Here is a 14,133-nt window from a genome sequence, read left to right on the forward strand (position 1 = left end):
TGCCTGATATCCTCATATTTCCCCTTACTCCAATTAAACACTTTCCTAACTTGTCTGTTCCTGTCCCTCTCCAACGCTATGGTAAAGGAGATAGAATTGTGATCACTATCTCCAAAATGCTCTCCCACTGAGAGACCTGACACCTGACCAGGTTCATTTCCCAATACCAGATCAAATACAGCTTCTCCTCTTGTAGGTTTACTACATATTGTGTCAAGAAACCACCTTGAACACACTTAACAAACTCCACCCCATTTAAACCCCTTGCTCTATTTAGGAAATTAAAATCTCCCACCACAACAACTTGTTATTATTACACCTTTCCAGAATCTGTCTCCCTATCTGCTCCTCGATATCTCTGTTACTATTGGGTGGTCTATAAAAAACACCTAGTAGAGTTATTGACCCCTTCCTGTTCCTAACTTCTACCCACAGAGACTCCATAGACAATCCCTCCATGTCTTCCTCCTTTTCTGCAGCCGCGGCACTATCCCTGATCAACATTGCCATGCCCCCACCTCTTTTGCCTCCCTCACTGTCCCTTCTGAAACAGCTAAAGCCTGGCACTCGGAGTAACCATTCCTGCCCCTGAGCCATCCAAGTCTCTGTAATGGCCACACCATCATAGCTCCAAGTACTGATCCACACTCTAAGCTCATCCGCTTTGTTCATAATACTCCTTGCATTAAAACAGACACATCTCAAACCATCGGTCTGAGCACGTCCCTTTTCCATCACCTGCCTATCTTCCCTCTCACACTGTCTCCAAGCTTTCTCTATTTGTGAGCCAACTGCCTCATCTTTCATCTCTTCAGTTTGGTTCCCACACCTCAGCAATCCTAGTTTAAACTCTCCCAATAGCCTTCCAACTTCAGGATATTGTGGACGCGATCAGAAACATCCTGGACCCTGGCACCTGGGAGGCAAACTACCATCCGTGCTTCTTTCCTGCATCCCAAGTCTGTCTGACCCCCTAACTATAGAGTCCCCTATCACTGCTGCCATCCTCTTCCTTTCCCTACCCTTCTGAGCCACAGGGCCAGACTGTGTGCCAGAGGCGCGGGCACTGTTGCTTCCCCCAGGGAGGCCATCACCCCCAACAGTACTCAACAGGGGTACAGCCACAGGAGTGCTCTCTAACCTCTGACTCCTGTCCTTCCCTCTCCTGACTGTTACCCACTTATCTGTCTCCCCAGGCCCCGGTGTGACCACCTGCCTACAGCTCCTCTCTATCACCTCCTCACTGGCTGACGTCCATGTGCTTACGCAGTCGTGCCCCGATTAAACCGCTGAAGAAATAACATGGCTGATCCTTTTATCCCCCTCCTCAGCCCTACTCCCCATAACCTTTGATGCCGTAGCCAATCAAGAACCTATCAATCTCTGCCTTATATATACCCAATGACCTGGCCTCCACAGCTGCCTGTGGTAACAAATTCCACAAATTCACCACCTTCTTACTAAAGAAATTACTCGGCATCGATGCTTTAAATGGACACTCCCTCCCCATGCCCCACTATCCTGAGGCTTTGCCTTCTTGTCCTAGACTCCCCCACCATGGGAAACATCCTTTTCACATCTATTCTGTCCAGGCTTTTCAACATTCGAAAGGTTTCAATGAGATCCCCCCTCATCCTTCTAAATTCCAGCAAGTACAGACCCACATTTTAGGTCATATTCATGCAGAAATAGAGAAAATTCTGGAGTGTTCACAAACTTTCTAGCACTACTGTATGCTGGTGATATTAAACCCAATTCTGATTCTGAAAGAAAATGGTCCATCATTGACCATCCATATCCAAAAATGATGAGTGCCCACAAAAGGAAATTGTCACATTTATGCTGAATATTAGCAAATCTTCAGAACTTCCCAAAGCATTTCACACAACTAATTCATTCACTCATATGTTCACACAACGTAGGAGACAGTCACACAGCCTTTCTGGGTCATCTCTTTGAGCAGAGGTTCCCACCTTTTTATATGCCATGGAACCCTACCATTAACCAAGGGGTCCATGGACCCCAGTTTGGGATCCTCTGTGAGCATGCCCATTTGTCCTATTCCCCCACTTATCTCCTTTATCTTATTCTGACATATGTTCATTGCATTCTCCATTTCTCTATTTAATAGCACTGTAAGTGGTTTATGGGAATCTATTAACCTACCAGCCAGCATTTTCTTGGGACACAGCGACTTAAGACTACAAATACGACAGCTAATTTGGTTTAGCTAAATACAACTAATTAAATATTTCAGGTAGTAAGTGCTTGTTGAGGAATCAAATGCCGGTCAGGACAACCATTTGAATGGAAGTCCCACTATCCACAAGCAGGACAGGAAGCTTTTCATTTCGCATTCCATTCAAATAGTTCTGATTGAAAATATGGCAAACTTGATTTGGACTTAAGTACCAGCCAAGATTGTGTGCAAAAGCCTTGTTTCAATTATCTGTCCAACTAGCCACATTATCTGTGAGGAGCGCCTTGAAGGCACATGCTGAATATCCCACCACCAGCTAATAGCATAACTTATTGCTGGGTAATGCAAAGTGAACCAAAATGGAGAATGAGGCTGCTACAACTCACCAGGAGCAGTGATCCCAAGAACTCCTAGACCACCAAGCCGCTTCCAGAACTCCTAAACAACAAAAAGAAGGAATTTAAGCAATAAATCAAATTGATGGGAATTGATGAAATCTAAAACACTTAACACACTGATACAGTGTAAAACTCCGATAAGCTAGCATGCTCTACATTTTGGTAATCTGCTAATTTGGACTATTGCATGTTATTTCTATTAATAGTTCATAACTCTTAATTTATTGTTCCTGCATGTTATATACTATTATGAGGTAATGCAAAAGAAGGTAAGGTATGGATACTTTACAACTACCATTGTTGGGTTGGGTTGGGGTTCACTTTAAGAGGCTGGTGTGATGTGATGACATACTAATGTACAGGCTTTACCTGTGCTTTATGTTTTGTTTTTGGTTGACAATAAAGGAGTTTCTTACAGTTTCCCTTAAATTTAAAACACCTCTGTCGTTTTATTTACAAAAACCTACATTGATGATCCCGATGTTCTAGGATGATTCCAAAGTTATTCAACATGTCAGCCAATAAAGTCGCTTTGAAGCTGTCAGTGTTTTGGGAGCAAAATGCCATTGCTTGGTTTGTACAAGCCAAGGCCCAACTTGCACTGTGAGAAATCTCTATTTACAAAAACCTACTCTATGATAATAAATTACCCAGTGAACCAGGTAAGTTGAAAGGGAGCAAGGGAGCTGGGACCCCAGTGAGTAGAAAGCAAAAGCAGGAAGATTACCTGATGAGCCAGAGCACTTAAGACTTCCAAAGAGTCAGACAGCAGATGGTTGGAGTTTTACCACAGATCACTGCTACAGGATTCGTTTGTTAAAGGATTTTTATAGCACGCTAACTTAAAGTATAGTGGTCATTTGCTAGATCATTGATTCTTTGCTAATGAAGTCGAGGTTATATTTTAATCATACGTAATCAAATAAATTTTACACCAAATAATGGAAACTTACAGGATGAAATCTCATTGTCTTGGAGGGTTCAATAGAGAATGACAGAGTGCACACTCAATTACAAGAGCGAGTTACAGAATGTAACATAATAGTGTAGTTCAGGAAACTTCACTGGATTTGTGGATTTAGCAGGACAGAAGTAATGAGTGAGTCCTTGGTCTACTGGATAAGCAATTTTACTGGCTGAAGAGGATGTCATAGGGAAAAGTACAACACTGCCTGTACAAAACAGTAAAAGATTCTCAGAAGGAAACAAGCAGAATATTCGCTATAGACAGATCAAAAGAGGTAAGTTTTTTTGTTCAAATTTTGTTCCCTCGGTAAAAATTGCGCATAATTTAGTTTTAATTTATATATCATAGAACACAAAAGCACAGAAACAGGCCCTTTTACCCATCAAGTCAGTACTGAACTATTAATCCACCTAGTTCCATTGACCAGCAATGCACCATAACCCTCCACACCCTTCCTATTAACGCCCCTATCCAAATTTCTTTTAAATGTTGAAATCGAACACACATCCATCATTTCTGCTAGCAGCTCATTAAAAACTCTCACCATCCTCTGAGTGAAGTTTCCTCCTCTCATGTTCCCCTTAAACATTCCACCTTTCACCCTAACCCATGACCTCTAGTTCTAGTCTCACCCAACCTCAGTGGAAAAAGTGCTATCTCTATCTCTCCCCCTCATAATTTTGTATACCTCTATCAAATCTTCCCTCACTCTTCTACATTCTAGGGAATGAAATCCTAAGCTCTTCAACCTTTCCCTATAACTGAGGTCCTCAAGTCCTGACAACGTCCTTGTAAATTTTCTCTGCACACTTTCAATCACTGATATTTTTTCTGTAGGTAGGTGACCAAAACTGCACACAATACTCCAAATTACGCCTCACCAACGTCGTATGCAACTTCACCATAACATCCTGACTCCTGTACGCAATACTTTGATTTATGAAGGTCAACGTGCCAAAATCCTAGGGCTGAAATGGCCAGCACGAGAGGGCACAGTTTTAAGGTGCTTGGAAGTAGATAAAGAGGAAGTGTCAGGGGTAAGTTTTTTTTTTAAAACACAGAGAGTGGTGAGTTGTGGAATGGGCTGCCGGTGATGGTGGTGGAGGCGGATACGATAGGGTCTTTTAAGAGACTCCTGGACAGGTATACGGAGCTCAGAGAAATAGAGGGCTATGGGTAACCCTAAGCAATTTCTAAGGACATATTCTGCACAGCTTTGTGGGCTGAAGGGCCTGTATTGTGCTGCAGGGTTTCTATGTTTCTATCTCTGTTTATGTCCCTATCAACCCAGGACACCACTTTCAAGGAATTGTGGACCTGTATTCCCAGATCTCTCTGCTCTATCACCCTCCTCAGTGCCCTACCGCTCACCATGTATGCCCTACCCTGGTTTATCTGCCTAAAGTGTAACACCTCACTCTTGTCTGCATTAAAGTCCACCTGCCATTTTTCATCCCATTTTACCTACTGGTCCAGATCCCACTGCAAGCTTTGATGGTCTTCCTCACTGTCCACTATACCCCAAATCTTAGTGTCATCTGAAAATCTGCTGATCCAATTTACTACATTATCATCCAGATCATTGATTGAGACGACAATATAGATCCCTGCGATATATCACTTGTCACAGGCCTCCAATTAGAGATGCAACCATCGACTACCATTCTCTGGGTTCTCCCACGAAGCCAATGTTTGATCCAATTTTCTATCTCATCCTGAATGCCAAGTTTCTGAACCTTCTTGACTAACCTCCCAGATAGGATCTTGTCAAAAGCCTTACTAAAATTAATGTAGAAAACATCTACTGCCTTGCCTTCATCAACTTCCTTGAAAAGCTCTAAGATTGATGAGATACATCCACCACACCAAAAACTATATTGACTATCCCTAATCTTCCTTATCTATCGAAATACAGGTGTCCCCCGCTTTCCGAACGTTCTCTTTGTGACATTTTGCTTTTACGAAAGGCCTACAATAGTACTTGCTTTTGTTAACGGAAAGAGGATTTTCACTTTTACGAAAAAAGACGTTCGCTTTAAACTTGTGTTTACCCCGAGAAAGATTACTATGACCGTGAAGCCTTGAGCGGGCAGGTGTGCGCGCATGCGTGACGTGCACATGCATGTACGTGCCGTTTTTTTTCCGACAAATCAAGTTTGGCTCAAACTTCCCAAATCTGTTAACTGAAACTACACTGTACATATGTTATTTCTACTTTATATAGGCTGTGTATTTATCATATCATTCCTGTTTTTATTATATGTTAGTGTTATTTTAGGTTTTATGTGCTATTTGGTATGATTTGGTAGGTTTTTTTGGGGTCTGGGAACACTCAAAAATTTTCCCATATAAGTTAATGGTAATTGCTTTTTTGCTTTATGCCATTTCGGCTTACGAACAGTTTCATAGGAATGTTCTACATTCAGGTAGTGGGGGAAACCTGTACTTAAATATCTGGATCCTTAGAATATCTTCCAATAACTTATCCACTTCTGATGTCAGGCTCACCAGTCGATAATTTTCTGGCCCATTCTTAGAGCCTTTTTCAAACAATGGAACAACATTAGCTATCTTCCAATCCTCCGGCATCTCACCCATGGCTGAAGTTCCCGCTAAGGTGAGCACGTGTGCAAGCTCACACATTTCTTGCTACTAGCACACAAAGGAATTTAAACTGTGCACAAAAGATTGTCACCCTCTATTTCGCTGGCGTGTTAAGTATAATTCATGATCGTAAACAATCACATTTTCTTTTTCTGGTTTCTGATGAGGATGATGTTGACAACGTGGAGTTTGCGATGATTTGTCTGCAGATTTTAGAACTGGCTTATTTATACCATTTTTTTGAAGAAATTACTCAGTGCGCACATGTTGTTGTCACCGGGAAAAAAATGACCAGAACAAGATTTTTGTGCACATTGATCATTACAAATTAGTGGGAACATTACCTGTGCCCAAGGATGTTTGAAATACCTTTGCTAGGGCCCCTGCAATTTCTGCACTAACCTCTCACGAGGAGCAAGGGAACACCTTGTCAGAACCTGGGGATTTATCTACCCTAATTTGCCTCAAGACAGCAAACACCTCTGTATACAGTCCATGACTTCACTAGTGCATAGACCCTGTGTTTGTCTCCTGAGAGAACACAGATATGAAAAGTCCATTTAAGATCTCCCCCATCTCTTTAGGCTCCATGCACTGATGACCACCCTGATATTCAATTGCAACAGTTTTATCCCTTGCTATCCTTTTACTCAGAATCAGAATCAGGTTTATTATCACCGGCATGTGACTTGAAATTTGTTAACTTAGCAGCAGCAGTTCAATGCAATACATAATATAGAAGGGAAAAAAATAATAAATAAAATAAAAATAATAATAACTAAATCAATTACGGTATACGTATTTTGAATAGATTTTAAAAAGTGCAAAAAACAGAAAAAACTGTATATTAAAAAAAGTGAGGTAGTGTCCAAAGCTTCAATGTCCATTTAGGAATCGGATGGCAGAGGGGAAGAAGCTGTTCCTGAATCGCTGAGTGTGTGCCTTCAGTCTTCTGTACCTCCTTCCTGATGGTAACAGTGAGAAAAGGACATGCCTCTTAATACATCTGTGGAAGCCCTTGGGATTCTCCTACACTTCCTCTGCTGAAGCAACCTCATGTGTTCTTTTTGCCCTCCTAATTTCCCACTTCAGAATCAGAATCAAGTTTATCATCACCGGCATGTGATGTGAAATTTGTTAACTTAGCAGCAGCAGTTCAATGCAATACATAGTCTAGCAGAGAGAGAGAGAAAAATAATAAACATGTAAATCAATTACGTATATTGACTAGAGTAAAAAAACGTGCAAAAACAGAAATACTGTGTATTAAAAAAAAAGTGAGGTAGTGTCCAAAGCTTCAATGTCCATTTAGGAATCAGATGGCAGAGGGGAAGAAGCTATTCCTGAATCGCTGAGTGTGTGCCTTCAGGCTTCTGTACCTCCTACCTGATGGTAGGAAAAGGGCATGCCCTGGGTGCTGGAGGTCCTTAATAATGGACGCTGCCTTTCTGAGACATGGCTCCCTAAAGAAGTCCTGGGTACTTTGTAGGCTAGTGCCCAAGATTTACAACCGTCTGCAGCTTCTTTCGGTCCTGTGCAGTAGCCCCTCCATAACAGACAGTGATACAACCTGTCAGAATGCTCTCCACTGTACAAATGTAGAAGCCTTTGAGTGTATTTGTTGACATGCCAAATCTCTTCAAACTCCTAATGAAGCATAGCTGCTGTCTTGTCTTCTTTATAACTATATCGATATGTTGGGACCAGGTTAGATCCTCAGAGATCTTAACTCCCAGGAACTTCAAGCTGCTCACACTTTCCACTTCTGATCCCTCTATGAGGATTGGTATGTGTTCCTTCATCTCACCCTTCCTGAAGTCCACAATCAGCTCTTTTGTCTTACTGACGTTGAGTGCCAGGTTGTTGCTGCTGCACCACTCCAGTAGTTGGCATATCTCACTCCTGTACACCCTCTCGTCACCACCTAAGATTCTACCAACAATGGTTGTATCATCAGCAAATTTACAGATGGTATTTGAGCTACGCCTAGCCACACAGTCATGTGTATATAGAGAGTAGAGCAGTGGGCTAAGCTCACACACCTGAGGTGTCAGTGTTGATCGTCAGCGAAAAGGATATGTTATCACCAAGCCGCACAGACTGTGCTCTTCTGGTTAGGAAGTCGAGTATCCAATTGCAGAGGCAGATGCAGGGGCCCAGGTTCTGCAACTTCTCAGTCAGGATTGTGGGAATGATGGTATTAAATACTGAGCTATAGTTGATGAACAGCATCCCGACATAGGTGTTTGTGTTGTCCCGGTGGTCTAAAGCCGTTGAGATTGCTTCTGCCATTGGCCTATTGTGGCGATAGGCAAATTGCAATGTGTGCAGGTCCCTGCTGAGGCAGGAGTTCACACTAGTCATAACCAACCTCTCAAAGCATTTCATCACAGTAGATGTGAGTGCTACCAGGCGATAGTCATTAAGGCAGCCCACATTATTCTTCATGGGCTCTGGTATAATTGTTGCCTTTTTGAAGCAAGTGGGAACTTCTGCCTGTTGCAGTGAGAGGTTGAAAATGTCCTTGAATACTCCCGCTAGTTGGTTGGCACAATTCTTCAGAGCTTTACCAGGTACTCCATCGGGACCTTCCGCCTTACGAGGGTTCACTCTCTTTAAAGACAGTCTGACATCGGCTTCTGGTTCGGAGATCACAGGGTCATCAGATGCAGCAGGGATCTTCACAGCTGTAGTTGTGTTCTCCCTTTCAAAGTGGGCATAGAAAGCCTTGAGTTCATCTGGTAGTGATGCATCCCTGCCATTCATGCTGTTGGGTTTCACTTTGTAGGAAGTAATATCTTGCAGACCATGCCAGAATTACCGTGCACCCGATGCCGCCTCCAACCTCATTCAAAATTGTCTCTTCACAATTGAAATATCCCTCCGCAAATCATACCTCTTTTCCTGTTACAGGCCTGGGTTGCCAGACTTGAATGCCACAGGCCTGGGTTGCCAGACTTGAATGCCACAGATCTGGCCTTCAGCAGACTACATACCTCCTGGTTCATCCACAGCTTTTGGTTTGGGAATGTACAGTAAGTCTTTGTGGGCACACACTCATCCACACAGATTTTAATGAAGTCAGTAACAACTGCAGCATACTGATCCAGTTTCGAAGATGAATCCCTGGATACAGTCCCACTGATTCAAAGCAGTCCTATAGGCACTCCTGTGCTTCCCTTGTCCAAACCTTCTTGGTCCTCACTGCTGCAGTCTTTAGTCTCTGCCTGTTCTCAGGGAGTAGAAGTACAGCCAGGTGATCAGACTTCCCGAAGTGAGGGCGTGGAATAGCACGGTAGGCATTCTTGATGGTTGTGTAGCAATGGTCCAGTGTGTTGTTTCCTCTGGTATTGCAAGTGATCTGTTGATGGTAGTTGCTTAGTGATATTTTTTCAGACTGCCTGGTTAAAATCTCCCAAAACGATGGTGAAGGCATAAGGGTGCGCTGTTTTGTGCATATTGATCTCATTACTCAAATCATCTAAAGCGTGCTTGACATTGGCCTGAGGTGGAATGTAAACTGCTACCAGAATGACTCCCGTGGTAGGTAAAAAGGATGGCACTTCACTGCTAGATATTCCAGGTCTGGTGAGCAGAACTGGGACAGCACTGATATATTTGTGCACGAAGAGTTGATCGTGAGGCATACTCCTCCACCTTTGCTTTTGAGAGACTCTATAGATCTATCCTGATGGTGTATAGTAAACTCACAGATCTGAAACACTGCATCTGGTATGGAAGAGGTTAACCAGGATTCTGTGAAACAAAGGCACACGCGGTCCTTATGTCCCTCTGATTCAGCACCCTGGCTCTGAGATCATTGATTTTATTCACCAGAGTCTGCACCTTCGCCAGCAAGATAGTCGGTATAGGGAGTTTAAAACCCCATTTTCTTAAACTCACTTGTAATTCTGATCTACGCCTACGCTTCCTCCGAGGTGTCCTCCATGAGTGCTTCTGACCACAAGGTGTTGTTTCCGTTGGTTTTAAGCAGCAACAGTTCGTTTAAATGCATTCAGTCATCTTTGATGACTGTACTGACCTTGGAAGCAGTTGTGCTTTTTAGCTGTATCACGCTGAAACAGGAATATTTAATTGTATCGATTGAGAGTACTGCTGCTCCAGAAGTTGAGTACTTAAGAGTTCTCTTGCATTTCTTATACTCAAGTACCTCATTTCCTCCTTCCTGCCTATACCTGCTATGCACCTCCTTCTTTTTCTTAACCGTGGCCTCTATCCTTTGAAAACCAAGGTTCCCTAAACGTGTTATCCTTGCCTTTTATTCCAACTGCCTGTAGCAGAAGTAAATAAATTCTGCATTCTCACAATTTCACTTCTGAAGGCTGCCCACTTAACAAGTACACCTTTGCCAGCTTGCCAGATGTTTTTTAATACCATTAAAATTGGCTGCTCTCCAATTTAGAATCTCAGTCTGAGGATCAGACCTATCAATCTGTATAATTATATTGAAACTAATGGCAATATGATCACTAGCTACAAATGGTTCCCCTACACAAACATCTATTACCTGCCCTATATCATTTCCTAATAGGGGATCGAGTGTCGTATTCTTTCTAGTTGGGAATTTGATTAAGGAAACTTTCAGGAACACATTTGACAAACTCTATTCCATCCAGCCCTTTCGTGGTAAGGGAGTCCAAATCAATACCTGGAAAGTTAAAAATCAGCTATTTTTACAACCTTATGTTTCTTGCAACAGTCTGTGATCTCTCTACAAATTTGCTCCTCTAAACCCTGTGGACTCTTGGCAGTCTGTAACATAATCCCAGGAATATGGTCATCCCTTTCTTATTCCTCAGTTCCATCCATATAGCCTCTAGTCTGAGCAATGCCATTACATTTCCATTGATTAATAATGCCACCCCCATTTAATCCTTCCCACTCTATCACATTTAAAGCAACAGAGCCCCAGAATATGGAGCTACCAGTCCTGCCCCTCATGCAGGTAATTCTCAATAATGGCTACACTATCAGAATTCCATGTTCTGATCCACACCCTAACTCATCCACCTTTCCTACAATATTCCTTACATTGAAATATACACAACTTAGAACATTGGTCCCACCATGCTCAACCTTTCAACTCCTGACTTTGTATGTAGGCTTTACGACATTCCCCACAAACACCCCACTACCTGCTCTAGTTCCCATCCCCCTGCAACTCTAGTTTGAACCCTTCTCCACACCCCACCCCCCATGCAGCACCAGCAAACCTTCACACAAGGATACTAGTTCCCCTCTAGTTCACATGCAAACTGTCCCGTTTGTATAGGTCCCACCTTCCCAGTGATCCAGAAACTTGAAGCCCTCCTTCAGGCACCACCTTCTTAGCTGTGTGTAAAACTGTATGATCTTCCTTGCCTCAATAGCACATGCACATGTAGCAATCCTGAGATCACAGCTCTGGAGGTCCTGTCAGTTAACTTGGCACCTAACTCCTTGAACTCAGTTTGCAAGACCACATCTCCCTTCCTACCCATGTCATTGGTACCAATGTGGACCACAACCTCTGGTTTCTTTTTTGTGAATCCTCTTTACATGATCTTCTGTGCCTATGACCCAGATGCAATTATGTTTTTCATTCCAGCAGAGTTCAAAAATCTGAGGTGCAAAGGGACTTGGGTGTCCTCGAGCAGGATTCCCTAAAGGTTAATTTGCAGGTTGAATCTATGGTGAAAAAGGTGAGTGCGATGTTAGCATTCATTTCAAAAGGACTAGAGTATAAAAGCAAGGGTATAATGCTGAGGCTGTATAAGGCATGGTGAGGCCTCACTTGGAGTATTATGTGCAACTTGAGCCCCCTATTAAGAAAGTATGTGTTGACGTTGGAGAGGGTTCAGAGGAGGCTCACAAGAATGATTCTGGGAATGAAAGGGTTATTATATAAACAGTGATTGAAGGCTTTGGGCCCATACTCAGTGGAATTTTGAAGAACGAGGATGAATTTCATTGAAACAGATTGAATGTTGAAAGACCTAGATACAGTGGATGCGAAGAGGATGTTTCCTTTGGTGGGGGAGTCTAGGACCAGAGAACACACCCTCAGAATAGAGGGATGTCATTTAGAACAGAGATGAGCAGGAATTTCTTTAGCAAAAGGATGGTGAATCTGTGGAATTCATTGCCGCAAATGGCTATAAGACCAGGTCATTGGGTTCATTTAAGACAAAGACTAACAGGTTCTTGATTAGTCAGGGCGTGAAAGGTTATGGACATAAGGCAGGAGAATGGGGTTGAGAGGGAAATAGATTTGCCATGGTGAAATGGGGGATATCCTTGTAAATCTCCTCTGCATCCTTTCTATGGTTTCCACATCCTTCCTGTAGTGAGGCGACTAGAACTGAGCACAGTACTCCAAGTGGGGTCTGACCAAGGTCCTATATATGAAATGATGGACAAGGAGTAGGTAGTCACCATGGACTTGAATGCAAGAGATGCAGGAAGATGAAAGGTACTGTGACAACAGACCAAATTATCAGAAGATTGATGCCGATAAGAGGACAATGGGGGAACATTCAGAAATGTTAATGGGAGACGAGAGAGATTAACGAAAAGGAGACACAGTTCCGAGTATTGTCAAGACCAGTTGCTTTGAACCTGAACTGTTTGAAGTGATGGACAGGCGATACCCCAGCAGGGGGATAAAAGGGACAGGTTCGCTAAGGCAACAGACACCACAACACCATGACGTAACAAGACCCTGGAAGCAGTGTGCCCCCACAAGTTGGTGGGAGTTTTGGAGGTCTGGTCGCAGGACCAGCCATAGACGCACGGGGTGGAAAGATACGGTCGGCGGGAACCTAGTGTGTGTGTCCGCCTTCGCCTGGGTGCTGGGTTCACCGCAGAAGAATGATCGTATCTGGAACGGAGGGGTCACAGTCGGTGACCTCAGAAGAGATTACAAAGGGCTCGCCCGAAAGCTAACTGCGAGGAATATCGAAGGTCTGTTTGGAATCCGATTTGCATATTCATTCGCTCTCTCTCCCTCCCCAATGGCACAACAGCGATTACTGCGAATTGAACTAAATTGAACTGAACTCTGTGTCACTTGAGACTGATCATTTTACCCCTAGACTGCGATAGAGCTTGATTGATCCTATTATCCTAGTTCTGTGTACATGTGTGTTTTATCATTGCTAACCTGTTGCATTTATATCCTTATGATTAGAGTACTGTGTTGCTTATTTCTTTAATAAAACTTTCTTAGTTCCAGTAATCCAGACTCCAACTAAGTGGTCCAATTCTGCTGGTTTGGCAACCCAGTTACGGGGTATGTAACAGTACCTAGATTGTGATCACTGACATTTTACAAATAAAATTTCCGGTGTCTGTAATTGGATTTATCGGCTATAATTAAGAAAGAAACAACTGATGGTTTGTTAGATTGAATCTCAAGGATGTAGAAAGATTTTGTTTTTTTAGATGTAAAATACCGTAAATTAATGAGTTACAAAGTGAAGACCAAAGCATTCCAAGTCAAATTTTACCCCATTGTAACATTTGGTTCTTTTCAAGTGATGCTTTGACATTTTAGGGAATTATACTGGCGTCTACTTTTAAACTTTCAGATTATCAACTAATGACATAGACAAAGTTCTGAGCCATATGTAACATCACATTTACCCTCAACTCTGGAAAGTCATTCTTCTGGTCGATTTCCTGGGCCTTGGGAATGAGGTGATCTTGGCAGAATTTCTGAACCATCTGTCGAAGCTATTTAGTGGAGAGAGAGAAAAAAAATCTATAGTTATTACTAGAATTTAAAGAATAATTTAATTTGTTCATCCATGTAGACGAAAATTAGCTGGAAGAAATGCAATAAAATGAATAAAAGAGAAATACAGCAGTTTTCAAGGACTGTGCAATTCTACAGAGATTTTCCTTGCTGCATGCATGTGATTATCCTTAATGCTTAAGCCGTAAAGACAGTACAACCTACTGTA

General features: G+C 42.6%; 1 protein-coding gene across 1 annotated transcript in view; it reads right to left on the reverse strand.

Annotated features, from left to right (window-relative positions):
* ivd (isovaleryl-CoA dehydrogenase) overlaps nt 1-14,133 on the reverse strand; it is a 117,522-nt gene that overhangs the window by 63,680 nt on the left and 39,709 nt on the right. The window contains exons 2-3 of the mRNA XM_072265095.1: nt 13,814-13,903; nt 2,587-2,638 (exon numbers count right to left, since the gene is read on the reverse strand). Of these exons, the coding sequence (XP_072121196.1) occupies nt 2,587-2,638; nt 13,814-13,903 (142 nt within the window). The remainder of the gene's footprint in view (nt 1-2,586; nt 2,639-13,813; nt 13,904-14,133) is intronic.

This window comes from Mobula birostris, chromosome 1 (assembly GCF_030028105.1).
Source record: "Mobula birostris isolate sMobBir1 chromosome 1, sMobBir1.hap1, whole genome shotgun sequence".
Taxonomy (NCBI): domain Eukaryota; kingdom Metazoa; phylum Chordata; class Chondrichthyes; order Myliobatiformes; family Myliobatidae; genus Mobula; species Mobula birostris.